Source organism: Scyliorhinus torazame, chromosome 14, assembly GCF_047496885.1.
Source record: "Scyliorhinus torazame isolate Kashiwa2021f chromosome 14, sScyTor2.1, whole genome shotgun sequence".
NCBI classification, from domain to species: domain Eukaryota; kingdom Metazoa; phylum Chordata; class Chondrichthyes; order Carcharhiniformes; family Scyliorhinidae; genus Scyliorhinus; species Scyliorhinus torazame.
The window spans coordinates 50049235-50077159 of NC_092720.1; the positions used below are offsets into that span (position 1 = coordinate 50049235).

General features: G+C 43.8%; 1 protein-coding gene across 5 annotated transcripts in view; it reads right to left on the bottom strand.

The window, feature by feature from the left end:
- Positions 1 to 27925, bottom strand: part of LOC140389715 (run domain Beclin-1-interacting and cysteine-rich domain-containing protein-like) — a 111396-nt gene that overhangs the window by 29741 nt on the left and 53730 nt on the right. For 4 of the 5 annotated variants that reach the window (XR_011934453.1, XM_072474155.1, XM_072474156.1 and 1 more), the window contains 6 exons: positions 25299 to 25414; positions 24492 to 24696; positions 21775 to 21873; positions 19014 to 19088; positions 14832 to 14892; positions 3846 to 3978 (listed from right to left, as the gene is read on the bottom strand). Coding sequence is in view for 4 of the 5 variants with exons in the window: in XM_072474155.1 (XP_072330256.1) it covers positions 3846 to 3978; positions 14832 to 14892; positions 19014 to 19088; positions 21775 to 21873; positions 24492 to 24696; positions 25299 to 25414 (689 nt within the window). In the remaining variant the exon portion in view is untranslated. The remainder of the gene's footprint in view (positions 1 to 3845; positions 3979 to 14831; positions 14893 to 19013; positions 19089 to 21774; positions 21874 to 24491; positions 24697 to 25298; positions 25415 to 27925) is intronic. The other variant, XM_072474157.1, reaches the window with a different exon arrangement.

Consider the following 27925-nt stretch of genomic DNA (forward strand, 5'->3'; position numbering starts at 1 on the left):
TGCAAGTCTGACTCGCTTCACAAAGACCCAGAACACAAGCTGCCTCCTGGGGTCTTCCGAATCGAGTGCTATTGGAGACAAAGGAATCTCTACAAATACATTCAAATGGCATCAAGTTTCACATACACGATTCCCATAGGTCATCCTATACCCTCCTACCTGGCCATACATCCTAATTGGCTCACTTCTCATTCCTTACCCAGCATCCTTTTCCCCTCATCTACCAGACACCCCTCCCCCTTCCTTGCCATGCTTTCTGAAATCCTTTGTGCTTTGTCTTTTGTGAACTCACTAGAATTAAACTGGCCTACATCTACATTACTGTAACTAATATTTAAATTATTTTATATCACATTCGTCACAGTCAGGTGTCCATTCCCATGTGCTCAGGGGCCTGAGTATATATGCCACCTGGCACTGACGCCTGCCAAGGTTGGACTGTCAGCACAAAAGGCTGCATTGCATAGGAGGGAGATGTGTGCCAGTGACATTCGACAGAGATGGGTGATGCACGTAGTCTGTCTGCGAGGTGCCCATCCATCAATGGTGATCAGGGAGGTGCAAACACACCTCACACAGGCAGATGAGCTGCCCGTCAACTTTGTGGGCTCTTCTCAGGGTGTTGCAGATGAGGGCACCTGCTCCATTGTCTATCTGCCAGTTGCCACTGCATCTGATGATGCTGCGACAAGTGAGGAGTGCCCAGCCATGGGGCCAACTCGGGCTCCAGTGACTGGAGGATGCCGGCCAAGGCCATCACTCCTAACAGGACGACAAAGTCAGCAGGCTGCCTACAATGCCACTGCCGGTGACAGGGATGGGAGGGATGGGGGGGGGGGGGGGGGGGAAAATCGGGATCAAGACACAGCACTTGCAGACGCAAATTACACCTTGAGCACGACACCGTGACGGACGACATTATTTGCATTTCTTACTTTGAAGTTTGTTGAGTTTGGAATATTTGTACACTTCTTGTAAATCTTGCATGGAAATCCTGAAATGCTGCAAGACACGCTTTAAATGCTAAACAATAACTAGGAAGCTCAAGCTAAATTCTATACTCACACAGCTATGCACCTGCAATTGCAGAGAAACTGCTGCTGCTCTAGGGGCCTTTCATCCCACCCTTGGATGATGAGGAGGGAAAAATTATTATATCTGAATTAATTTGAAACTCCAGTTATCCATCAAGGCCTGAAGGGGTTAAATATCTTCTGTGTCGATCTGTAGTACACACAAGCTGTTTAGCTGAAGTTGTCATCCACAGGAAACATGCCCAAGAACACATGGGCAGAAATCTTTGGATCCTCACTGTCTTCAGGTGATGTCCCGGAAGACTGGAGAATAGCCAATGTTGTTCCTTTGTTTAAGAAGGGTAGCAAGGATAATCCAGGAAACTATAGGCCGGTGAGCCTTACGTCAGTGGTAGGGAAATTACTGGAGAGAATTCTTCGAGACAGGATCTACTCCCTTTTGGAAGCAAATGGAAGCGAGATGCAGCATGGTTTTGTGAAGGGGAGGTCACGTCTCACTAACTTGATAGAGTTTTTCGAGGAGGTCACAAAGATGATTGATGCAGGTAGGGCAGTGGATGTTGTCGATATGGACTTCAGTAAGGCCTTTGACAAGGTCCCTCATGGTAGACTCGTACAAAAGGTGAAGTCACACGGGATCAGGGGTGAGCTGGCAAGATGGATACAGAACTGGTTAGGTCATAGAAGGGAGAGTAGCAGCAATGGAAGGGTGCTTTTCTGATTGGCGGGCTGTGACTAGTGGTGTTCCGCAGGGATCAGTGCTGGGACCTTTGCTGTTCGTAGTATATATAACTGATTTGGAGGAAAATGTAACTGGTCTGATTAGTAAGTTTGCAGACGACACAAAGGCTGGCGGAATTGCAGATAGCGATGAGGACTGTCAGAGGATACAGCAGGATTTAGATTGTTTGGCGACTTGGGCGGAGAGATAGCAGATGGAGTTTAATCCGGACAAATGTGAGGTAATGCATTTTGGAAGGTCTAATGCAGGTAGGGAATATACAGTGAATGGTAGAACCCTCAAGAGTATTGAAAGTCAAAGAGATCTAGGAGTACAGGTCCACAGGTCATTGAAAGAGGCAACACAGGTGGAGAAGGTAGTCAAGAAGGCATGCGGCATGCTTGCCTTCATTGGCCGGGGCATTGAGTATAAGAATTGGCAAGTCATGTTGCAGCTGTATAGAACGTTAGTTAGGCCACACTTGGAGTATAGTGTTCAATTCTAGTCGCCACACTACCAGAAGGATGTGGAGGCTTTAAGAGAGGGTGCAGAAGAGATTTACCAGGATGTTGCCTGGTATGGAGGCCATTAGCTATGAGGAGCATTTGAATAAACTTGGTTTGTTCTCACTGGAACGACGGAGGTTGAGGGGCGACCTGATAGAGGTCTACAAAATTATGAGGGGCAGAGAGAGAGTGGATAGTCAGAGGCTTTTTCCTAGTATGGAGGGGTCAATTACTAGGGGCATAGGTTTAAGGTGCGAGGGGCAAGGTTTAGAGGAGATGTACGATGCAAATTCTTTTATACAGAGGGTAGTGGGTGCCTGGAACTCGCTGCCGGAGGTGGTGCTGGAAGCAGGGACATTTACGGGGCATCTTGACAAATACATGAATAGGATGCGAATAGAGGGATATGGACCCAGGAAGTGTAGAAGATTTTAGTTTAGACGGGCAGCATGGTCGGCACAAGCTTGGAGGGCCGACGGGCCTGTTCCGGTGCTGTACTTTTCTTTGTTCTTTGTACATCTCGCAGGTGATGATGCCCAGAAAAGATATGCCAGATGTTATTTATCAAGGGTGATAGGGGAACAGTGTGGGATCTTTTTGTCGGTGCCAGCCTGACCGGGAGAGGGAACATAGCTATCCAGTATTGTTATAATAGTGTGTCATTTATCATGGGAAACAACATTTTACTTCAAAGGTAGGTGAATGATATTCACATTTTTGATAATGGGGAGCCGGTGATAAATAGTAGGGGACACATATATTGATTGGACAGTTTTATTAAGTATGCAGACCTTTGATGTGATTGGCTAATTATCTGCATATACTTTACATGCTGCAACCTTAAATCGATAGTCACGATTGGACATAGATAGTAACAAATGATTGATATAAGCTAATTTCTTGTAACCGAATCTCAAAGTATATCTGTCTGCACCACTCTTAAATCTGTGTTCTCTGGTGTCCCAATTTGGAATGCCTCTAGCTCTTGCTATGGCATTGTAATAAAGGCCTAGTTTTAACACCAAGATTCTTCATCATGAGTTTCTCATGAGTGGGAGTGAAGTACACCAAAGCCAAATGGCTGTACTTTTCCCCCACAGATCAGAAAATGCAAAGGACATGAGCATCCACCCATTTTTGCCCATGCGATGAACTGAAAAATTGCACGAGCAGTATAAAATTATTGTTCATTGGCTCTTTAACGGCCTTAATTGGCCCTTTAATTGTCAGTAGGCATGTATCTGATTCACGCGCGTGTTCGCTAACTTTGAAATCGCATGCATACATTCATGATGACATCAGGAAGCATGCCAGATATCAATTAACACAATTTAACACACTTCACGATTGGAGGCACATCCACCCCAACCACACAAAACTCTGGCCCAAGATCATCTTTTGCAAATAACTTAAAACTCCCACTTCCTTTTAACTTGTATGTCGAAAGCCTGACAGATTTTATTCTAGGGCAATTAAACTTTTCAGCATCCTGGATTCTAAAACCAATTAGTAGTGATTCACAAGCAGCTAGTCACATCAAATTTCTCTCCAATTGCAAGGTGGCAAGAATAATTTAGTTCTTACCTTCTGAGGAGCATCATGCTCTGGAACCAACCAGTCCAACTCCGAGGCAGCAGGAAGCTGCATCCCCTCAAACTGCTTCAAAAGGCCCATGGCAACAGCCTCAGCTGAGTTTGAATGAAGGAATGAGAATGAACTGTAACACAAATAAATACGCAATTATCACATTACTTTTTTTTTTTAAAGCCTGAAAACACAATATTTTATTCATTTCTGAATGTTATACTTTTATTCAGAACAAATATTTAAGTATTCCGCCGCAATAAAAACCCGATGTGAGATCAAATAACTCTTTGTATGAAGACTTCAAAACCGAATCCGAACCTTGACGGGACTATTCTATTTTTAAAAATTAATTCATGGGTTTTGGTGACTCGGCCAACATTTATTGCCCATTCCTCACTGCCCTTGAAAAGGTGGTGAGTTGCCTTCTCAAAATGCTGCAGTCCACTTAGAATTTCATAGATTTCATAGAAATGGTGCAGGTACACCCGCAATGTTGTTACAGAAGGGGTTCCAGGATTTTGACCCAGTGACAGTGAAGGAACGGTGATTTCTTTCCAAATCTGGATAGTGAGTGGTGTGGAGAGGAACCTCACAGATGGCAAATTTCCCATGTGTCTAGGACACTTGCCCTTCTAGATGGTAGTAATCATGGGTTTGGAAGGTCTGGTCTAAGGAGCTTTGGCGCATTCCTGCAATGCATCTCTACTATTAAAAAATTGGGTAGGCACAAGTGTCCTCTTTTAGAAAACGTTAATTATCATTACAGTACAAAAGGAGCCATTCAGCCTGTCGAGACTGTGCTAGCAGTCTGTAGAGCACTGCAGTCAGCTTCTTGCTCGATTACCATTGTCCTACAAGTTTATTTTCCACAGGTGCCCTTCCAGATTCTTTCTGAAATAATTTAACATTCCCACTCCTACCACCCTGATGGGCAGTAAGATCCAGGTCATTACCACTTGCTGTACCAATGAGTTCTTCCTCACATCCCCCCCCCCACCCCCCCCCCCCCCCCCCAAGTATCTTGGCTAAAACCTTAGTGTCCCCTAGTTCTTGTACCATCAGCTAATGATAACAGTTTTTTTTTTGCCTTATCTACACGTCATAACCCCTCAAATCACCTCTCAATTTTCTTTGCTCTAAGGCATAATCTCAGCTCCTCCAACCTAGCCTCAATCGCTGAAACCGTTTATCCCTAGAACCATTTCCCGAAATCTCCTCTGCACCCTCTCAAGGACCCTCACATCCTTCCTAAAATGACTGAAACAGTAAAAGTTAATCCAGAACCGTGTGCCTTAACCCGTGACTTAAACAGAGCTTTATGAAGGTTCAACATTTTTTTTTTAAATTTATAAATTTAGAGTACCCAATTCAATTTTTCCAATTAAGGGGCAATTTAACGTGGCCAATCCACATCTAGCTTGCACATCTTTGGATAGTGGGGGCGAAACCCACGCAAATACGGGGAGAATGTGCAAACTCCACACAGACAGTGACCCAGAGCCAGGATCGAACCTGGGACCTCAGCGCCGTGAGGCAGCCGTGCTAACCACTGTGCCGCCCTTATGAAGGTTCAACATAACATGTCTGGATATTTAAGTCCAAAACCCCAGATGCTTTGCTAATGACTCTTTCAATAAATATGTCCTGTCACCGTCAAAGATCTATGCACATGAATCCCAAAGTCCCTCCAATCCCCCGCACACTCTTTAGTCTCCAATGAGGAAAACTGGTTTGAAAGTGACACAGCCCGACGTCTTCTTCACTTCCTGCACTCCCATCTACAATCCTGGTCCGTGGCTTGTTATTTTTCAGTCTAAACTCAACTGTTCCTCATTCAGGAACCTCACAGAAAACATAGAACTGGGGTTAGATCCTTGAATTGTATTCCTGCATGGAAAATTTCTTGTTTTAATTCATATATTTGCAATATTTTGCAGCATGGGTTTGTCTCCACAAGCATTTTCTACTGACCTGGGGCTCATTGCAGCCTTGCCGATTTTCAAGCCTCAACTCCAGAGATGAAGAAACTTATTTTGTTGCCTCAATAGAAAAGGGAACTAAATTCTGAGAACGAGTGAATAATTTTCCTTTTAGCAAAGAGGGCTGTTTCTACCTTGACTAATAATAATGACTGTAATAATAATAATCTTTATTACTGTGACAAGTAGACTTACATTAACATTGCAATGAAGTTACTGTGAAAATCTCCTAGTCGTCACACTATGCCTCCTGTTTGGAGACACGGAGGGAGAATTCAGAATGTCCAATTCACCTAACAAGCTCATCTTTCGGGGCTTGTGGGAGGAAACCGGAGCGCCCGGAGGAAACCTCCGATTGATTGTGCTGTTAGTTTTAAATATGCAACTAGTAGGTAATAGTTGAATTCATGAAATTCTGTTTTATTTATATTAGGACAATGGTTTCTTGTGCCCTCCAATTCACCATGTCCTAGTCAATTTGCTGGGGATGGTGTTGAACAGGTGGAAGTAAGTTTGCATAATAATTGAGGGTCTGGGATTTGAAGCTTATTCTAAGGACGATCAGAATGTTGAGATGTCAAACAGTCTGGCCATGAAGCAGAATGAAGCCATTAACAAGGGTATAGAATGCAGTGTGAATCCAGGCCACGGCTTCAGTCCGACCAAAGTTTACTGGGAGCTATTTGCAATTCAACCAAGATTTGATGTCAAAAGAGCAGTTAGACAGAACAGTCACAGTCGGGAACCAGGGAACTGATGGATAGGTAGAGCCAAGAATCATTAGCATACATGTTGATATTAATTTGGTGTGTGTGCATGTGCGTGTGTGTGCGTGGTGTTGCCAAGAAATAGCAAATAGTGAGCAAGAGAAGGAATTCATCCTAGATTATAGTTGCACGTTTATAGTGTGGGGTGAAAAGAGAAGCTACTGGCAAAACTAGTCTGACTATAATGAAATTGATAGTGTGAAACCAGGCAAGAGAAGTCACAGCTAGGGACATATGGAGAAGATGCATCAGAAGAGAATGGTGAGAGCAATAAACAAACACCACATAAACAGTGTTTACAAGTTCAATAAAAAATACAAAAGAAATCTGACTGTAGAAAATAAGTCGGATTGGAAACTTATTTCAGTGGCTGTAAGAATTAGAGGCTGTAAGTGTGAGGCGATGCATTTTGGTAGAACATGAAGAAGCAATATAAAATGGGTAAAGTTCTGAAGGGGGTGCAGGAGCAGAGGGACCTGGGTGTAAATATGCAGAGATCATTGAAGGTGGCAGGACGGGTGGAGAGCAGTCAATAAAGCATATAGTATTCTGGACTTTATTAATAGGGACATAGAGTACAAGAGCAAAGTTACACTGAACTTGTACAAGACACTAGTTACACCTCACTTGGAATATTATGCACAGTTCTGGGCGCCACCACAGGAAGGATGCGAACACATTGGAGAGTGTGAAGAAGACGTTTATAAGAATGGGCCCAGGCAGGAGGAATTTCAGTTATAAGGATAGGTTGGAGAGGTTGGGACTGTTCCCCTTGGAGAGAAGGCGGCAATGAGGTGATTTGACACAGATGTTCAAAATAATGAGGGTGCTAGACAGAGTAGGTAGGGAAAAACTGTTCCCGCTCGTAAAAGTATCTAGAATGAGAGGGCACTGATTTAAAGTGATTGTCAAAAGAAGCAAAGGTGATGTGAGGAAAGCTTTTTTCATACAGCAAATGGTTCAGGCCATTTGCATGGCCTGGAAGTGCAATGGAGGCAGGTTCAATCGAGGAATTCAAGCGGGCATCAGATGATTATTCAAATAGAAACAATGCGCAGGAGTAGAGGGAAAAGCAAGGAGAACACCACTAAGTCATCATACTCATTTGGAGAGTCGATGCAAACATGGGCCAAAAAGCCTCCTCCTGTGCAGTAACAGTTCTGTATCATAGCATGCAGCAATTGCACGCACTGCACCTCCCCCTCCTTAAGATTAGCAGCACATAATTTTGTTTACAATATACTTCCCAGTGTTGGTGGGAATGGTTACAATTCTTCAAACCTGCTGGCCTAAATAATGGAAATTAAAATATGGTGTGTTCTGTAACTGACAGTGAAGGTGAAATGTATTACCTAGAAGTGCAATTCACAGCAAGTAAACATAGATTTATACAGGGTTAAACACGTCAAAAAACTGAAACCAGATTTTCGGTAGCGACATGCAGGAGGAGGTCGCACATAGTCCTCGATTTTTGGCCCTTCTTACCCAGTTTTCGGGGATAATTTGTGTACCGACTTGCCCCGGTTGAGCTGTTTGCCAAAGGATGTCAAAAGACCTAAGAAGGAATATTGGGAGGAAGGGTGGGAACATTGGTCCTCCTGCAGAGTCCAGCGAGATGTGGAGTCCATTGGGAGGGAAGCTGGCGGAGGCAGGCTTGTCAGATGGGGCCGCACGTATTACAGTGGATAAGCTGGTGGAGATGACGGCGGCTGAATTCGAACAGCAGTTCAATAAACACTTTTTTTTAAAATATATTTTATTCAAAATTTTTGGCCAAACATAACAGTACGTAGTGTTTCTTTTACACAACAATAAAGCAATATAAATAACAGTGGCCAGTTTTAAACAAATAAATAAATAATATATAAACAAAAACAGAAACAAAGCGGAATGGCAACTGCCTTGTCCAAAATAAATACTCTCCAAAAATACAATCCAACAATCCAATATACAATTACCTATAACAAATACCTATACATATTATACATGTACAATAACATCTGAGAGTCTGTCCGATTCCTCCCCACCCCGCACCCCCCCCGGGTTGCTGCTGTTGTCTACTTCTTTTCCATTCCCTCTATCTTTCTGTGAGGTAATCGACGAACGGTTGCCACCACCTGGTGAACCCCTGAGCCGAACCCCTTAACACGAACTTAATCCGTTCTAACCTTATAAACCCTGCTATGACGTTTATCCAGGTCTCCACACCCGGGGGTTTGGCTTCCTTCCACATTAACAATATCCTGCGCCGGGCTACTAGGGACGCAAAGGCCAACACGTCAGCCTCTCTCGCCTCCTGCACTCCCGGCTCTTCTGCAACCCCAAATATAGCCAACCCCCAGCTTGGTTCGACCCCGGACCCCCACCACCTTCAAAAGCACCTTTGCCACCCCCTCCCAGAACCCCTGTAGTGCCGGGCATGACCAGAACATGTGGGTGTGATTCGCTGGGCCTCTCGAACATCTCGCACACCTATCCTCTACCCCCAAAAATTTACTAAGCCGTGCTCCAGTCACATGCGCCCTGTGTAACACCTTAAATTGTATCAGGCTTAGCCTGGCACACGAGGACGATGAGTTTACCCTACGTAGGGCATCAGCCCACAGCCCCTCCTCAATCTCTTCCCCCAGCTCTTCTTCCCATTTCCCCTTCAGCTCATCCACCATGATCTCCCCCTCGTCCCTCATTTCCCTATATATGTCCGACACCTTACCATCCCCCACCCATGTCTCTGAGATCACTATTCTGCACCTCCTGCGTCGGGAGCTGCAGGAATTCCCTCATCTGTTGCCTCGCAAAAGCCCTCAATTGCATGTACCGAAATGCATTCCCTTGGGGCAACCCGGGCAACGCATATTTTTCCGTCAGCGCTCCCAGACTCTCAAACGTCCCATCTACAAACAGATCTCTCAGTTGTACTACACCATCTCTTTGCCATGCTCCAAATCCCCCATCCATTCTCCCCAGAACGAACCTATGATTGTTTCTTATCGGGGGCCGCACCGAAGCTCCCTTCCTTCCCCCATGCCTTCTCCACTGCCCCAAATTTTCAATGTAGCCACCACCAACGGGCTTGTGGTGTATTTCCTCGGTGAGAACGGCAACGGTGCAGTCACCATTGCTTGTAGGCTAGTTCCCCTGCAGGACACCTTCTCCAATCTCTTCCACGCCGCTCCCTCCCCTTCTCCCATCCACTTACACACCATTGAACCATTGGCGGCCCAGTAGTGCTCACTTAGGTTCTGTAGTGCCAGCCCCCCCGTCCCTACTACGCTGCAAGAATCCCCTCCTCACTCTCGGGGTCTTCCCAGCCCACACAAAACTCATAATACTCTTCTCGATTCTTTTGAAAAAAGCCTTTGTGATCACCACCGGGAGGCACTGAAACACAAAGAGGAATCTCGGGAGGACCACCATTTTAACCGCCTGCACCCTACCTGCCAATGACAGGGACACCATGTCCCATCTCTTAAAGTCCTCCTCCATCTGTTCCACCAACCGCGTTAAATTAAGCCTGTGTAATGTACCCCAATTCTTGGCTATCTGGATCCCCAAGTACCGGAAGTCCCTTGTTACCTTCCTCAACGGTAAATTCTCTATCTCTCTGCTCTGCTCCCCTGGATGCACCACAAACAACTCACTTTTCCCCATGTTCAGTTTATACCATGAAAAATCCCCAAACTCCCCAAGTATCCGCATTATCTCTGGCATCCCCTCCGCCGGGTCCGCCGCATATAGCAACAAATCATCCGCATACAGAGATACCCGGTGTTCTTCTCCCCCCCCCTGAGTACTCCCCTCCACTTCCTGGAACCCCTCAATGCTATGGTCAGGGGTTCAATCGCCAGTGCAAACAATAACGGGGACAGAGGACATCCCTGCCTCGTCCCTCTATGGAGCCGAAAATAGTCAGACCCCCGTCCATTCGTGACCACGCTCGCCATCGGGGCCCTATACAGCAACTGTACCCACCTGATATACCCATCCCCAAAACCAAATCTCCTCAGCACCTCCCACAAATAATCCCACTCCACTCTATCAAATGCTTTCTCGGCATTCATTGCCACCACTACCTCCGCTTCCCCCTCTGGTGGGGGCATCATCATTACCCCTAGCAGCCTCCGTATATTTGTATTCAGCTGTCTCCCCTTCACAAACCCAGTTTGGTCCTCATGAACCACCCCCGGGACACAATCCTCTCTCCTCATTGCCATTACCTTGGCCAGAATCTTAGTGTCCACATTCAGGAGGGAAATGGGCCTGTAGGACTCGCATTGCAGCAGGTCTTTTTCCTTCTTTAGGAGGAGCGATATCGTTGCCTCTGACATAGTCGAGGGCAGCTGCACCCTTTCCCTCGCCTCATTAAAGGTTCTCATCAGTAGCGGGGCCAGCAAGTCCATATATTTCCTATAGAATTCAACTGGGAATCCGTCTGGTCCCGGGGCCTTCCCCGCCTGCATGCTCCCAATCCCTTTCACTACTTCCTCCGTCTCAATCTGTGCTCCCAGTCCCACCCTCTCCTGCTCCTCCACCTTAGGAAATTCCAGCTGATCCAGAAAGCACATCATTCTCTCCTTCCCATCCGGGGGCTGAGCTTCATATAATCTTTCGTAAAATGCCTTGAACACTCCATTCACTCTCTCTGCTCCCCGCTCCATCTCTCCCTCCTCATCTCTCACCCCCCCCCCCCATCTCCCTCGCTGCTCCCCTTTTCCTCAGTTGATGGGCCAGCAACCGGCTCGCCTTCTCCCCGTATTCATACTGTACACCCTGTGCCTTCCTCCATTGTGCCTCTGCATTACCCGTAGTCAACAAGTCAAATTCAACATGTAGCCTTTGCCTTTCCCTGTACAGTCCCTCCTCCGGTGCCTCCGCATATTGTCTGTCCACCCTCAGAAGTTCTTTCATCAACCGCTCCCTTTCCCTACCCTCCTGCTTTCCTTTATGTGCCCTAATAGATATCAGCTCCCCTCTAACCACTGCCTTCAGCGCCTCCCAGACCACTCCTACCTGTACCTCCCCATTATCATTGAGTTCCAAGTACCTTTCAATACACCCCCTCACCCTTAAACACACCCCCTCATCTGCCAATAATCCCATGTCCATTCTCCAGGGTGGACGCGGTTGTTTTTCTTCCCCTATCTCCAGGTCCACCCAATGTGGAGCATGATCCAAAATGGCTATAGCAGTGTACCTTTGGGATCAGTGCCCTTCCCAAGACAAAAAAGTCTATCCATGAATAAACTTTGTGAAAACGCCTTACTCCTAGGTCTACTAAATCTCCAGGGGTCTACTCCTCCCATCTGCTCCATAAAGTCCTTAAGCACCCTAGCTGCAGCCGGCCTCCTTCCGGTCCTGGACCTCGATCTGTCCAGCCTTGGGTCCAGCACCGTATTAAAATCTCCACCCATTACCAACTTCCCCACTTCTAGGTCCGGGATTCATCCTAGCATATGCCTCAAAGTTGGCATCATCCCAGTTCGGGGCATACACGTTCACGAATACCACCGCCTCCCCTTGCAATTTGCCACTCACCATCACGTATCTGCCCCCACTATAGTCTTTGCCTCAAACATTACCCGCTTCCCCACTAGTATGGCCACCCCCGTTTTTTGAGTCTAGCCCCGAATGAAACACCTGCCCCACCCATCCTTTGCGTAGTCTGACCTGGTCTATCATCTTCAGATGCGTCTCCTGAAGCATAACCACATCTGCCTTAAGTTTCTTTAGGTGTGCGAGTACCCGTGCCCTCTTTATCGGCCCGTTCAGCCCTCTCACATTCCACGTGATCAACCGGGCTGGGGGGCTCTTTACCCCCCCACCCCCCCTTGACGACTAGCCATCTCCTTTTTCAATCCAGCTCCTCACCCGGTTCCCACGTAGCCGTATCTCCCCCAAGCGGCGCCCCCCCCCCCACCCCAACCACCCCCCCCATACCAGCTCCCCCTTCTCCCCAGCAGCAGCAACCCAGTTAACCCCCCCCCCCGCTAGATCCCAAACTAGCGTAATTGCACCCCCCATGTTGCTCCCAGAAGTCAGCAAACTCTGGCCGACCTCAGCTTCCCCCCGTGACCTCGGCTCACACTGTGCGAGGCCCCCTACCTGCTTCCCTGTTCCTGCCGTGATTACCATAGCGCGGGAACAAAGCCCGCGCTTCAATTTTGGCCCCGCCCCCAATGGATGGCGCCCTCAGCTCCTCATCCTCCCTCCCCCACGACATGGGGGAAGAGAGAAAAGTTACAGGGTCGCAGGATTAACAACTTGGGAAGTCATCTCTTCCCTCTTTTCCCCCCCTTCATCCCACATATTCACCCCCCCCACTTTGTCCCAAACGTTCTTTTTCTGGCCCGCTCACTCCAGTTTCTCCTCGACAATAAATGTCCACGCCTCACCTGCCGTTTCGAAGTAGTGGTGTTTCCCTTGATGTGTGACCCACAGTCTTGCCGGTTGCAGCATTCCAAATGTAATCTTCCGTTTTGCAGCACCGCCTTGGCCCGATTAAAGCTTGCCCTCCTTCTCGCCACCTCCGCACTCTAGTCTTGATATACACGGATCACCGCGTTCTCCCACCTACTGCTCAGAGTTTTCTTTGCCCATCTGAGGACCATCTCTCTGCCCTTATATCGGAGAAATCTCACCACTATGGCTCGAGGAATTTCTCCAGCCCTCGGTCTTCGCGCCATAACTCGATAGGCTCCCTCCACCTCCAGCGGACCCGTCGGGGCCTCCGATCCCATTAACGAGTGCAGCATCGTGCTCACTTATGCCCTGACGTCCGCCCCTTCTACACCTTCGGGAATCCTTAAATTCTTCCTCCTCGCATTATTCTCCAGCACCTCCGGCCTTTCCACACACCTTTTGTGTTGTGCCTCGTGCATCTCCGTTTTCACCACCAGGCCCTGTATGTTGTCCTCATTCTCAGCAGCCTTTGCCTTCACGACCCGAAGCTCCTGTTGCTGGGTCTTTTGCTCCTCCTTTAACCCCTCAATCGCTTGTAATATCGGGGCCAACAGCTCCTTCTTCATCTCCTTTTTGAGTTCTTCCACGCAACGCCGCAGGAACTCTTGTTGGTCAGGGCCCCATATTAAACTGCCTCCTTCCGACGCCATCCTGCTTTGTGCCTGCCTTCCTGGCCGCTGCTCTAGAGGATCCACCGCAATCCGGCCACTTTCCTCTCTTTTTTCCATCTGTGTCCAGGGGGGATTCCCTTCTGGATTACCGCACAGTGTTTTTTGCCGTTAAAATTGCCGTTGGGGCTCCTATCGAGAGCCCAAAAGTCCGTTCCACCGGGAGCTGCCGAAACGTGCGACCTAGCTGGTCATCGCCGCACCCGGAAGTCCAATAAACACTTTAAATGGCAAGCGAGGGAGATACTGGAGACTCTCAAGCAGGGTAGAGGGCGCCCTGACCCTGATAAACAAGGCACTTAGAGGACAGCACAGTGGCTGGTACTGCTGCCTCACAGCGCCAAGGTCCCAGGTTCGGTCCCGGCTCTGAGTCACTGTCCGTGTGGAGTTTGAACATTCTCCCAGTGTGTGGGTTTCGCCCCCACAACCCAAAGATGGCAGGATAGGTGCATTGGTCCCTTAATTGGAAAAAATGAATTTGGTATTCTAAATTTGTAAATAAAAAAAGCAGGCACTTGGAAAAATGTTGGAGATAGTGCATGAGCATGGTGAGGTGTTGAAGGGGTGGAGGAGGCACTGTCGCGGCACAATAACCAGCAGGCCTGGATGGAAGCAGACCTGCTGAAGGTGGATGATAGGAATAAGGACCTGAGGGCCAAGGTTGAGGACATGAAGGATAGGTTGTGGAGGCAGAACCTCAGGATCGTAGAGATACCCGAGGAGGTGGATGGCCTGTGCTAACGGGGCTATATTTGGGGTATCAGACCTGCCGGAGCTGCAGACGAGAGCAGGGGCTGATGTTCTAGCCTTAGTCTCGCTAATTGCTCGCAGGCGGGCTCTGCTGGAGTGGAGGTCAGCTTCCCCATCCAGTCCGGCTGGGGGATTAATGGTGTTTTTGCACCTCGAGAAAGTAAAGTACACCATGAGGGGGGCTATTGAGGGGTTCTACAAAAAAAATGGCAGTTGCTTATTTTGTTCTTTAAAGAGCTGGTCACTGTCAGCTATTCAGGGGCAGGGGGTACTGCTGTTTCTATGTGTTTTACGGTTTTATGATGCATTTATCAAAAAGCTTGCATTTTTTAAAAATTAACTTTGAAACCACAGTCTTACATTGACTCAGAACTCATCGCTGACTTACTCCTTGAAGCCAAACTTCTTCTAATATCAGCATCTGCAAAACAAAACGATACACAGTACTCAAGATATTCCTTAAGGACCACAACCTGAACTCAAAAGGATATTTCCAAAGTTTGAAGGACCCATTCCACTACTAATAAAGTATGCCTAACCGACTAAAATAAAGCTTCTGCAAAAAGAGATCCAATTTTCAGAGTGCTAATGGGCAAAGACAACGGTGGATTTTAATCATGTAAATCCAACACTGCAATTTACAACCTGTAACTCAATGAAAATAAAATGGATTAATGATACTAAAATTTGAACAGCGCAATGAACCTGGAGGTCTAAATATTCGATCAAAGAACAGTAGGACACATGCTTATTATGTCTGTCACTTCCTACATAATGAGTTTCAAATAGGGGCAGGGGAAGAAATCATCGCATAATCCTTAGCAGCCAGTGAGTGTGAGACACTGGTCAACCCTCAAGTGTCACTTGTCTATCACTTTAGCCAAGGAGAAAAATAATGTACCAAGACTAAAATCTTAATTTCAAATGAATGATAGTGACTGTCCAGTACCACGACATTTTTCTGCAACAATGTGATACTGTTGAAGTAGTTATTGTGCTTTTGTCAGGTTGTGAAAGGTGAGATTGCTTCAACATAGTGACTACTGAATAAAGCAGTTCTTCTTCACGATATAGACAATGCATCTTGAAAATTGCCAAGAGTGTAGATATCATACAGGTAACATTTGTAAAAGTTAATGTGACCAATAGACAGTTATAGCTCAGCAAATTCTTTTCTCTCAAGTGTAAAGAAGTTGATGCAGCTCATTTGTTTTGCTGAGCTTCATCATTTATCATTGGCACTTTTTTAAAAACAACATAAAATAATGAACAGGAATATCAATTGTTGTGCTAAAGAATTCTACAGTAAAAATCAAACCCAGAGATCACAGACGTAGACATTTAGCCAACTCTGGAACAATACTTAGAAAGCAGCCAAAATGTAGCAACATTTTATACTCAGCAACAAACCTAACCACCACCGAGTTTAATATCAGACACATTCAGATTAAATCCAGTTAAAAATGGAGAACACCAAGACAACACAATACTTGCAAAAGGACCATTCCTTAGAACACAGTTTAAACTGTAACAGATAGAGGGATCAAGCTTTAAAAGTGTTAATTAAAAGCGCAATGAATGGCGCCATTTAAAAATAAACTTACAGAGAAGGCTGTACAGGCATGGGGCAAATTTTAACACTTAAAACCAATTTGCTAAATATGAATCAGGGGTTGGAAAAAAGGTTGCAAGTTTCACCACCTTCGTAAATCTAATTCATTATATTGGCTCTTATAGGGAGACTCATAAGACTGCAGAATGAGCAGATGCCAGGATCAGTCAATGTCGTGATCTGTCAACATGACAGAGTATTCTACTTTTTAATCTATCTCAGGCCAATTTGTAAATGCCAAAGGAAGAGCTTTTAACCATATGTATGAGAGCTCTTAAATAAATGTGCTGGTACTGAAATGCTTTTCCAATACATCAGACCAGACAAACTCAAATGGCTATAATCTTACTGGTCTCGGTTCAGCACATCAGTTAATTGGGAGTTCTGACATGGCTGTACACAAGAATTCACAGCAGTTATTTTCAAAGGCACTTACCTAATTGTCAGTTTAGCTTATTTTGCCCAACATTCCCCTCAGAGAGGATTAATTAAATGAAAAGAAAGAGAAAATTAAGGAGAGTAACTCAAATTTATGAACTGCACAGCTGTATAATAGTGCGAAAATCAGATTTCTCCTATCCCACTTCTCAAGGAAAGGTCCTTTCTGGAGCCTACCTAAAACAAAAACCAACACAAAACAAAGCACCAAAGAACTCCAGGGAGAGATGCAGACTTTCGCGACTAATTTGTTAGAGCAGAAAAAAAATACAAAATTTATTAATAAACGCAACATTCAAGAGCACGAATAATTGCACTGAATTAAATGGTCTTAATTGGAAGAGCGTTGGGAGTACAACTGACCTCAATGCCTCCAGATTATGAGAAAGGAAATCAACCAATCAGGGGTCTTCCTTCCAAAATAAAAAGACACCAGTTTTCCTGAAATTTGTACATAATGATTCCAGATTTGCAATTGCCTCAGACGTTAATAACTCACTACTTGATATGATGGCAACACATGATAAATGGCCACTTGGATAAGGGCTACTCACACCTATTGGTGTTTATCCCTATTAAGCTGCTGTATTAAAGATGTGGGAAAATTAAAGCAGAAAATTAGAGGAATCCAAAAAGGATCATTGCTCACAAAATGTGTGCTGTGTGGACCTTCAAAACTTTGTTTTGAGTATTTAAATACAAGTTTGCCAAAGATCAAGTTCTTTAAACAATGTTGGAGGAAGATCTGTTCAGGAGTTTCCCATGGGTCAGTGTTGGGATGCTTGCTCTTCCTGACACATATATATATATATATATATATATATTATATTAATAACTTAGAATGTGGTGTTCAGGGCACGATTCAAAATTTGCAGAGGATACAAAGATTAGAAACATTGTTAACTGTGATTAAGGTACTTTTGAACATCAAAAGGACACAGATCTGTTGGTGGATTAGGCAGATGAAGTTCAATGCAGAGAAGTATGAGGTGTTTCATTTCGGCAGAAGGTGGTATAAAATAAAGAGGGAAACACTAAAGGAGGTGCAAGAACAGAGGGACGTCGGCAGAGGAGATTCACTAGGTTGATCCCAGAGTTGAGGGGGTTAGATTATGACGAGAGGTTGAGTAGATTGGGACTGTACTCATTGGAGTTTAGAAGGATGCGGGGGGGGGATCTTATTGAAACATATAAAATTATGAAGGGAATAGATAGGATAGATGCGGGCAGGTTGTTTCCACTGGCGGGTGAAAGCAGAACTAGGGGGCATAGCCTCAAAATAAGGGGAAGTAGATTTAGGACGGAGCGTAGGAGGAACTTCTTCACCCAAAGGATTGTGAATCTCTGGAATTCCTTGCCCAGTGAAGCAGTTGAGGCTCCTTCTTTAAACGTTTTTAAGAAAAAGATAGATACCTTTCTAAAGAATAAAGGGATTCGGGGATATGGTGTACGGGCCGGAGAGTGGAGCTGAGTCCACAAAGATCAGCCATGATCTGATTGAATGGCGGAGCAGGCTCGAGGGGCCAGATGGCCTACTCCTGTTCCTAGTTCTTATGTTCTTATATGTATATACGTTACTGAAGATGGCAGGGCATGTTCAGAGACCCGCTAGGTTTTATTAATAGGGACAATAAGAACAAGAATGACATGTTGAACTCATGCAAGGCACTTGTTGGGCCTCATCTGGAATACGGTCTCTAGTTCAGGGCACCATACTTGAGGAAGGATGTGAAGGCATTGGAGAGGTTACACAGGAAATACACAAGATTAATTACAGGGATGAGGATAGATTGGAAATGTTGGGACTGTTTTCCTCGGAGAAAGGAAGGCTGAGAGGAGACTAGATAGAGGTATTGAAGGTCCTGAGGGGTATGGACAGGGTCAATAGTAAGATATTGTTCCCACTCAAGGGCACAGATTCAAAATAATAAGCAAAAGGAGTAAAAGTGATGCGAGGGAACATTTCCCCCCCCCCCAGAGGATGGTTGGATTCTGGAACGAACTTCCTGAGAGGGTCGTGGAGGTAGGTTTGATCAAGGTATTCAAAAGGGAATTGGATTGCTATCTGAAAAGAAAGAATGTGAAGGTTACAGGGATAAGGGCAAGGGAGTGGAACCAGGTAGAATGCTCTTTCAGAGAGTCAATGCAGACTCGATAGGCCGAATGGCCTCCTGCACTGTAAAGGTTGTGATTTTGTAATGTCTGTGGAGGATTCAATATTTCTTTTAATGCAAATTTGTCTCATATTAATTGCGGTTCATGACAATCGTGTTTAGAAATTTTGAACTGACAAAGTTTGACAAGTATACAATAAGTTTGTGTTAGGGGCTCATTGAAAATTGCTTTGAAACATCAGAAATAAATGAGTTAAGTTAAAATGGGGAAAACTTATTAAAAGCCTATTGCCAGCAGACTGAGCTCTCCCTTAAGTACTGTGGAAATCAAGCATTGGCAAAATAAATCAGACAACATCTAAGTCACTAATGAAATACCTGAAAACAATGATGCCATTGATGCTGAAAGCCCATTCTCTGACATGTGAATGAGGTTTGACTCATCAATACAATCTGTATGACACAGTGACAATAAGATTCACATCATTTTCATAACTTTTCTCAGTGGCAATTAAGAGCAGGCAGGTTGACAATAAAACCCTGCCTAATAAAAATAAAAATAAATTACAACTACCACTCTGCAATACTTATCCACTTAATGGTTACGGTGTTGAATTTAAAAATATAATGGCTTTAATGGAAAATTAAAACAAAAAACTTGCACATTGAGAGAATGCTCAACAGGAGAACGTTCGAACTAAAGCTCACCACTTTGAGCACCATTGGAAGATTTATTTCCTAAAAATGTTGTCCACTAGCGATTGAACAGATCAGGTCAGCTACCAACTGATCCGAGAAAGTCTCTAGTGCTGCACTGCTCTAAACTTGCCATGTGATGGAGAGTGGGAAGGGGAGCAGAGACATAATAAAGACTGTTCCCTTGCAAATGTCAAGCCACCTGTGAAATTATATACATAAATCACTGTTTTGTAGTGCATTAAAGATTATTTCAATAGAGTTTAAGCAACTGTAAGCTAGAATTTCTTGTATTTAATGCGGGGTGGTTATTTACTGTAACCTGTTTGGATACATGTTTGTGAAAAAATACATTTTTTTTTAAGAAAGGAGTTACATTTAATGCCAGTCAGCAGCATTAGTTATGTTTATAAAACCACAAAATGTTTTTATAAATTTAGAGTACCCAATTCTTTTTCTTTCCCAATTAAGGGGCAATTTAGCATGGCCAAGCCACCTACCCTGCTCATCTTTGTGAGTTGTGGGGGTGAGACCCACACAGACACAGGGAGAATGTGCAAACTCCACACGGACAGTGAACCAGGGCCGGGATCGAACCTGGGTCCTCAGCGCCGTGAGACAGCAATGCTAACCACTGCGCCTCCGTGCTGCCCAGTCTCAAAAAATTAATAGTGGTTAAGATCCAGGTACAATAAGTTGGAGAAGTGTTCTTAATACTGTTAAACCACACCACATGGAACAAACTTTGTAAAAATGATGATAGCTATGATCCTCTGCATTTGCCTCTCTTACCATAGGAATACAGATTGAGGAAGGACTGTGACCAATGCCAGAATATTCTGAGTTATGTATCTAATCAAGCAAGAGCAGGTCAATTTGGGGGAAGGGGGAAAAAGAAAGATAAACTGACATTTTGAAGTGTGTCACAAAATTAAATGGAGACTATTTCTGGTCTCCTGGATGCTTTGTTCCAGATTGGACTAAACAAAAATACAATATAATTGATGTTTCTTCCTTTAGTCAGTTTGTAGCTGAGCTCAGTCTCCTGGGATTCAGCTTCAGCATGCGACACTGCTTTAGGATAGTCAAACAGCTCTTTCCTTCAAGTTGGTTTTGAATTTTCTCTTAACACCTGCATTCTTGACATTCTCTTTAACATTTTCTCTTCCTTAACATCTGAAGCCCTCAGACTTGCACTTTGCAACGTACCTGAAGTGAGGGTGTTCCCGAGATTTAAAAAACTTCTATTTAAAAGTACCATCCATTTGATAAGCTTACACAATTCAAGCTCTAAAACAAAATTGATTCTTGTGCGCAAATTTGGTTATTTTGGATTTCTCATTCAAAACAAACCCCCGAGAAAGCTGACAACGTATAGTGAAGAGAATGTCCTTTGCTGATGCACTTGTCCTAAACACTTCCCTAACCTCCTTCAAAAAGGATGTAATCACATTGAACTATAGCAGAATACCAACAAAGCTGCTTTCAGTATTCATAACACAGACTTGTAAAGGAGATATTATCCGAATTAAATTTACTCTAATTGGAGAAAACACAGGTTTTTGAAATGTTTAAAGTGAAAGTTATCCAATTTGAACATATTCTTCAATAAAAGTGGAGCACAATCTTAAGACTCCCCTTTGTTCTCTTTTGCAAAGTAACTAAATGCCAAAGGTAATTAATTCACAAGCAATGAATCTATCAAGAATAATTGCAGGTATCTCTTGGGAAGATGGACATAAAGATTATTATTATTATACGTTATTATTGTCACAAGAAGGCTTACATTAACACTGCAATGAAGTTACTGTGAAAATTCCCTAGTCGTCACACTACGGGTACACAGAGGGAGAATTCAAAATGTCCAAATCACCTAACAGCATGTCTTTTGGGACTTGAGGGAGGAAACCCACGCAGACACAGGGAGAACGTGCAAACTCCACACAAGACAGTGACCCAAGCCGGGAATCGAACCTGGGGCCCTGGTGCTGTAAAACAACAGTGCTAACCACTGTGCTACCGTGCCGCCCTTGAGCATTTCATAAGGTATAAGTTTGCTCAATTGTCCCTTGATGTCCAAAGATGTGCAGTTTAGGTGGGGTTAGGGGGATATGGCAGGAGAGCGGGCCTAGGCAGGGTGCTCTTTCAAAGGGTTGCTTCAGACACGATGGGCCAAATGGTCTCCATCTGCACTATAACGGTTCAATGGTTCTATTGGGTCATTGGAATGCCATTTGTGAAATAATGTAGATATCTTGGAGTTTTATGAATTACCATTAATCAGAGTTGTCATACAATTTTTCCCTCGGTTACTCATCTTTCTCAAAATTAAATAGTTTAGGAAAATCCAGGATGGTGCAATTGCACATAATCTCCTGATAAGCAGTTACATAAGAAAAATGAAGTTATGTGTCACAATCTGCTCTTTTGCTTCTGACAATACCTTTTAATTCAAATTCATCCACTCCATCAGTCGATCCAGAATCTGATAGTGGTGCAGAATCATAGGAACTGATAGGGGACCCACTCTCTGTGGTACAGGCTGTAGAGCAGAAAACATTTTTGTAAAAACTTTGCATTTTACTAGGGGTTAATTTAGCAACTGAACGGAAAGTTAAGAAATGCGCAAATAACCCATAATGAATTAACACAACCATATGGCATGGTTGAGTGGCAGCATCGCCGGAGTTAAAAGATCATGAGTTCAAATACCACTCCAGCGTTTTGAGCACAAACAAAGCTGCCACTTCAGTGCATTGAGGGATGTCTTTGATTTGATTTAGGTTTGTCACGTGTACCGAAGTACAGTGAAAATTGTTTTGCGTACAGACCAGGCAGATCGTTCCATACATGAGAAACATAGGACTTATAATAAATACATAATGTAAATTTTGGACCAGATGTCAGGCCATAATTCCATCTACCCTCTCTGGTGGGCACAAGAGACACCAATGCATTATTCAAAAAGCTGCAAGTGAGTTTTCCCCTCCTCATCAAAGTTTATCCTTTAGCAAAAATCACTTAATAACAAATGACTGGCCATATATCTCATCACTATTTTCGGACGTTGCTTTGTACAAATTAGCTGCCATATTTTCCTGCATTACTGGCTGACTCAATTTCACTGGATGAAAAACACTTTGGGATCTCCTGAGGTTTCTTTTCACTTACTATGGGGATGCAGGCGTCACTGGCAAGGCCAGAATTTATTGCCCATCCCCAATTGCCCTGAACTAAGTGGCTTGCTGGGCCATTTCAGAGGGCAGTTAAGAGTGAACCACATTGCTGTGGGTCTGGAGTCACATGTAAGTCAGACTGGGTAAAGGTGGCAGATTCCCTTCCCTAAAGGCTGTTCGTGAACCAGATGGTTTTTATGACAATCGGCAACAGTTTCATGGTCATCATTAGACTTTTCATTCCAGATTTTTATTCAATTCAAATTTCAACATCTGCCAAGGCGAGATTCAAAACCGGATCCCCAGAGCATTACTCTGGATCTCTGTATTACTGGTCGAAACCTGGTCTCCAGAGCGTTATCCGATTGCTGGTCCAGTGACAATGCCACTATTCCATTGCCTCCTCTGTTAAATATACTAATCAAATGCAAGTTTTTTTCTCTGTTGCTTAAATGTTATAAACTTCGGAAGGAAAAAAATCCATCTTATAGCAAATCAAAATTTGTCTACTTACATTAGGATTGTTACAGCTGCAACACATTAATGATTTCCAGAAATTCTTTTTCTAAGTTTGTACCACTGATTTAGAATTTTTAGCTACAAATTTTGTTTTTGAAACTAGGAACTTCCTTCATTCTAATACGAGATATTTCATATTTTTGAAATTTACCATGATTTGTCATATTTATAATAATTGAAGTAAAAATCCAGATTCAATATTACCCAACTTCAATTTTTCTTCCCAAAGGATTGTCCCAATTAAGTAAATTTCTAACGTGGTCCTTGCTTTATCTGTCGCTGACTGGGCCATCATTTATTGCCCTACCCTGAAGGCATTTAAGTGTCACCCACATTGCTGTCAACCACATGAAGGCCAGTGCAGGTAAGGGCAATAGACTTGAAAATGAAATGAAATGAAAATGAAATGAAAATCGCTTATTGTCACAAGTAGGCTTCAAATGAAGTTACTGTGAAAAGCCCCTAGTCGCCACATTCCGGCACCTGTTCGGGGAGGCTGTTACGGGAATCGAACTGTGCTGCTGGCCTGCCTTGGTCTGCTTTCAAAGCCAGCGATTTAGCACACTTCCTTCCTAAAGGAAATTAGCGAACCAGATGTGTTTTCACGACAATTGAAAATGGTTTCATGGTCATCATTGGACTTTTTTTTAATAAAGTACCCAATTCTTTTTTTTCCAATTAGGAGGTAATTTAGCATGGTCAATTCACTTACCCTGCAATCTTTTGAGTTGTGGGAGTGAGGCCCATGCAAACATGGGGAGAATGTGCAAATCCTCACGAACAGTGACCCAGGGCCGTGATTAAGCCCGGGACCCCAGCGCCATGAAGCAACAGTGCCAACCACTGCACCGCCCTTCATTAGGGTTTTAATTCCAGAATTTATTTTTAGCAAATTTAAATTTCACCATCTGCCATGGCGTGATTCGAACCCGGTCCCGAGCCTGGGTCTCTGGATTACTAGTCCAACGACAATATTACTATGTCACTGCCTCCCCAACTGTTGAATCAATGGTATTATGTCATGGTGAAGATTACCAGACAGAATACCATTTTATGCATTTTTATATACACTCACTCCATATTCATTGTTTTGTAGTTATTTTCTTCCCATTCAGGGATGCTTCCTGATGGTGTCCACTCTAAGGAACAAACAATGGATTCTTTTGGCTCTAGGGACCTGCAGCAAGGTTATTTAAAACAAAAACTCATCTGCACCCGGTTGGCATTGCAGGGGTCAGTCACCCTAACAGATTCTTCAAAGAAAACATAGCTTACCATGCAACACTCCACCTACCCCTCGATGTCAGAACTAACTTAATTAACAAAGGCAATTGGATTTAAATACATCAGTATTGGAGATTAATTTCACATACCCATTCTTACATTCTCACTTCAGCATACATCGGGACTGATTCAACAGTCAAAGGTTTATTTTCCATTAACATGTTTACACAGTCATACATACTGTCTGACTCAGTGCCCCTCATTCGAGGCAGGAGTTTTTTCGTACGGATCTGCTGCCGTCGAATACGGATTTTCTGTTTCAGTTCTCTTATTTCTTTGTCACTGTCCTCTTCATCATCATCCACCATTTGTTTCTTCATCAGATTGCACTTCATCAGCTCAATGGCAGCAATCAGTGATTCAGATATACTGAAATGAGCATTCTCCTAAATAAAGAGTTGAGTTTACATTTCAATATATTTTGTAAATACAATAGGAAGGAGGAGAAACAAGAGAATTGATGAGAGTTCCAAACTAAGGAACTCTCATAAATCAGACAAGGATTATCATCTTTGGACAACTTTGCAACTGATGAAATGAGAGTATTTGGCCAAACAGGTCAGTTCTACGCCCTAGCATCTCCAAAAGAAAACAGTTCTTGTTAGGAGCATCGGAAACGGATCAACGTCGGATTTTTCTTCACGATGCTGGATTCTCCGCCACGCCGGGAACTCCACTACCAGCGGCAGGCACCTGAGAATCCAGCCCAGAGTTTAAGAAATCATTGGTGTGGGGTTAATGAAAGAAAATGAGACACAGGCATTGCATTTTAAATACAGAAAGAAAACCGACTAGAAATAAGCTGCGGTTCGAGAACGAACATAAACAAGAATCAAAAGATAGATAACGGAAAGCCCATAATGCCACTACAGCCTACTTAACCTTTTAAAAATGTTCTAGTGCACAGAAGTATAAATTTGAAAAAATAACCAAAATTCAAGACCTAGAACAATTCTTTACATATTTAAGGAAGGAATCATAAATATACCTTCTCCAAATCCGCACAGCTTCCAAAGTCCTGCTCTGATAGATAGCTGATCAGAGACTGGCCCTGCGATGGTTGACGAAACATTCCATCAGAACTGTGTATGCAATGGGCACCCTCTAGAACAAAATAAACCAAAATTACCAGTGTAAGTTCAATCACTGGAGCTATACACCTGAAGATATCATCCCAGGTCTTCTGGGTCTCTGGAACCCATTGGATCTCAACGCACTGACTTTGTGGCAATTGGCGGGGACATTTGAACTTCTTGCTCCCCAAGACTCTCCGAAAGAGTCATCAACTGTTCATTTAGAGTTAATGACTTCAGATGGTTGAGTTCTTACCTGAATAGTTATTCAGTAAATGTTCGAATATCCTAATCTCCTGGGTAAAAATACAACTGATTTCACCCCCATCAACCCACTGACCTGCCTTCATCACCTGACCGAACCCCGATCCTCCATCTTCACCCCCACCACCTTAACCCCTTAACTCATCCATCATAACCCCCCACCCCCAAACTTTCTCTCCTTAACTTTACAAAAAAACTTTGGGACATTTAAACTCTTCACACACCCAAATATGCCAGTTAGTGCCATAAAAAAGGGATGTGGCTTCAGCATGGATATTGTTTGTTGATGTCTCTAAGGTTTCCTGCACTGAGTGAGTTCAGAAAAATCCTCCATCAGAAGATTGCCCAGAAAAATTGGAGGAAGGCAAATTGGTAGTTTTTTTGTCTAAACATGGTCGGAAACAGTGGTTCCAACCCTGATTGAAAGATTTGGGCCATGATGCGTACTGCTCTGTACCTGCTTATTGCCTATTTTATCAGCCATTTGGGCCATTTTATTATTAAATGATATTCAATGTCAAAATTTCAGTAAACTCTGGAATTCTGCAACATCATATTGAGCCAAATAACCGAGAAACAGAAAAAGCTCCAGCAAAGGTTGTATAGAACTTTGGTGAGGCCACGACTGGAGTTCTGTGTGAAGTTCACATTATAGGAAGGATATGATTGCACTGGAGGAGATGCAGAGGAGATTCACCAGGATGTTGCCTGGGACGCACATGTAAATTATGAAGAGGTTGGACGGGATTGGGTTGTTTCCGTTGGAGCAGAGAAGACCGAGGGGCAACCAGATCAAGATATACAAGATTATGCATGGACATGAAGTGGAAAGATATCAGTGGTTCCCCTTAGTTGAAGGATCAGTCAAGAGGGGACAAGTTCAAGATGAGGGGCAGGAGCTTGGGGGCGGGAGATGTGAGGAAAAACCTTTTTTTATACAGAGGGTAGTGACGGTCTGGAGTGCACTGCCTGGAAGGGTGGTGGAGGCGGGTTACCTCACATCCTTTAAAAAGTACCTGGATGAGCACTTGGCACACCATAACATTCAAGGATATGAGGCAAATGCTGCCAAATGGGACTAGGTAGGTGTGTCAGGTGTTTTTCATGTGTCGGTGCAGACTCTTTGGGCTGAAGGGTCTCTGCTGCACTGTGTATTTCTGTGATTCTGTGAAAAATGTGAGGTCTTAATTACATCATTTAAAAATTCCACACACCAAAATTTAGATAGCTTTTAAAAGCCAAACTTGCAAATGTTTAAAAAGACCAATTAGTCATCAGCTGTTCAGAGATATTAAGAATTTATCAGAAGATAATGACATATGATAAAAGTTTTCTTAAAAATTAAGTACAATGCAATTGATGATTCGAAAGAATGCAGTACCATGTGTTTCACGGCAAGTAAAATTATTGTATAGTTTTTAACTAATATAACCTAACTAATGCAATGATTTTACATTTGATACTGCAGGATCGAAATGAGATTTATGTGCTCACCTAGGAAAATTACAAGAATTTTAATTAATTGGGTAGTTGGAATCAAACGTATTAAGATTGTACCTTTGTGTCAAAGAAAAATAAAATTTGCAATGGTCCTAAATTACTTGGTGGCACAGTAGTTAGTACTGCTGCCTCTCAGCGCCAGTGACCCAGGTTTAATTTCAGCCTTGGGTAACTGTGTGGAGTTTACACTTTCTCACCGCGTCTGCATGGATTTCCTCCGGATGCTCCGGTTTCCTCCCACAGTCCAAAGATGTGCAAGTTAGATGAATTGGCCCGGCTAAAAAATTGTCTTTTAGTGTTCAAAGATGTGTAGGTTAGATAGGGTAACGGGGATAAGATTGGCGAGTCGGCCTAGGTAGGGTGCTCTTTCAGATGGTCAGTGCAGACTCGATGAATCAAATGGCCTCCTTCTGCACTATGATTCTTTATTGTGATACTCTGCTGTCTAATGAGAGCTAAATCAGTGCTAGACTTTGTTTTTTCCACAGAGTGTGGTGAATCTGTGGAATTCACTTCCACAGAAAGTCATTAAGGCCAAAATGTTGTAAATTTCAAGAGGGAATTAGATATAGCTCTTGGGGCTAAAGGGATATGTGGGGAAGACAAGATCAGGGAATTGAATTTGATGATCAGCCATGATCATAATGAATGGTGGAGCAGGCTCGAAGGGCCGAATGGCCTCCTTCTGCATCTATTTTCTATGTATGTTTCCATGTACTTGAATATTGTTTGGAATAAGTGCTGCTTGTGGCTTGCTCGATAGAAAAATAAAAGCGGG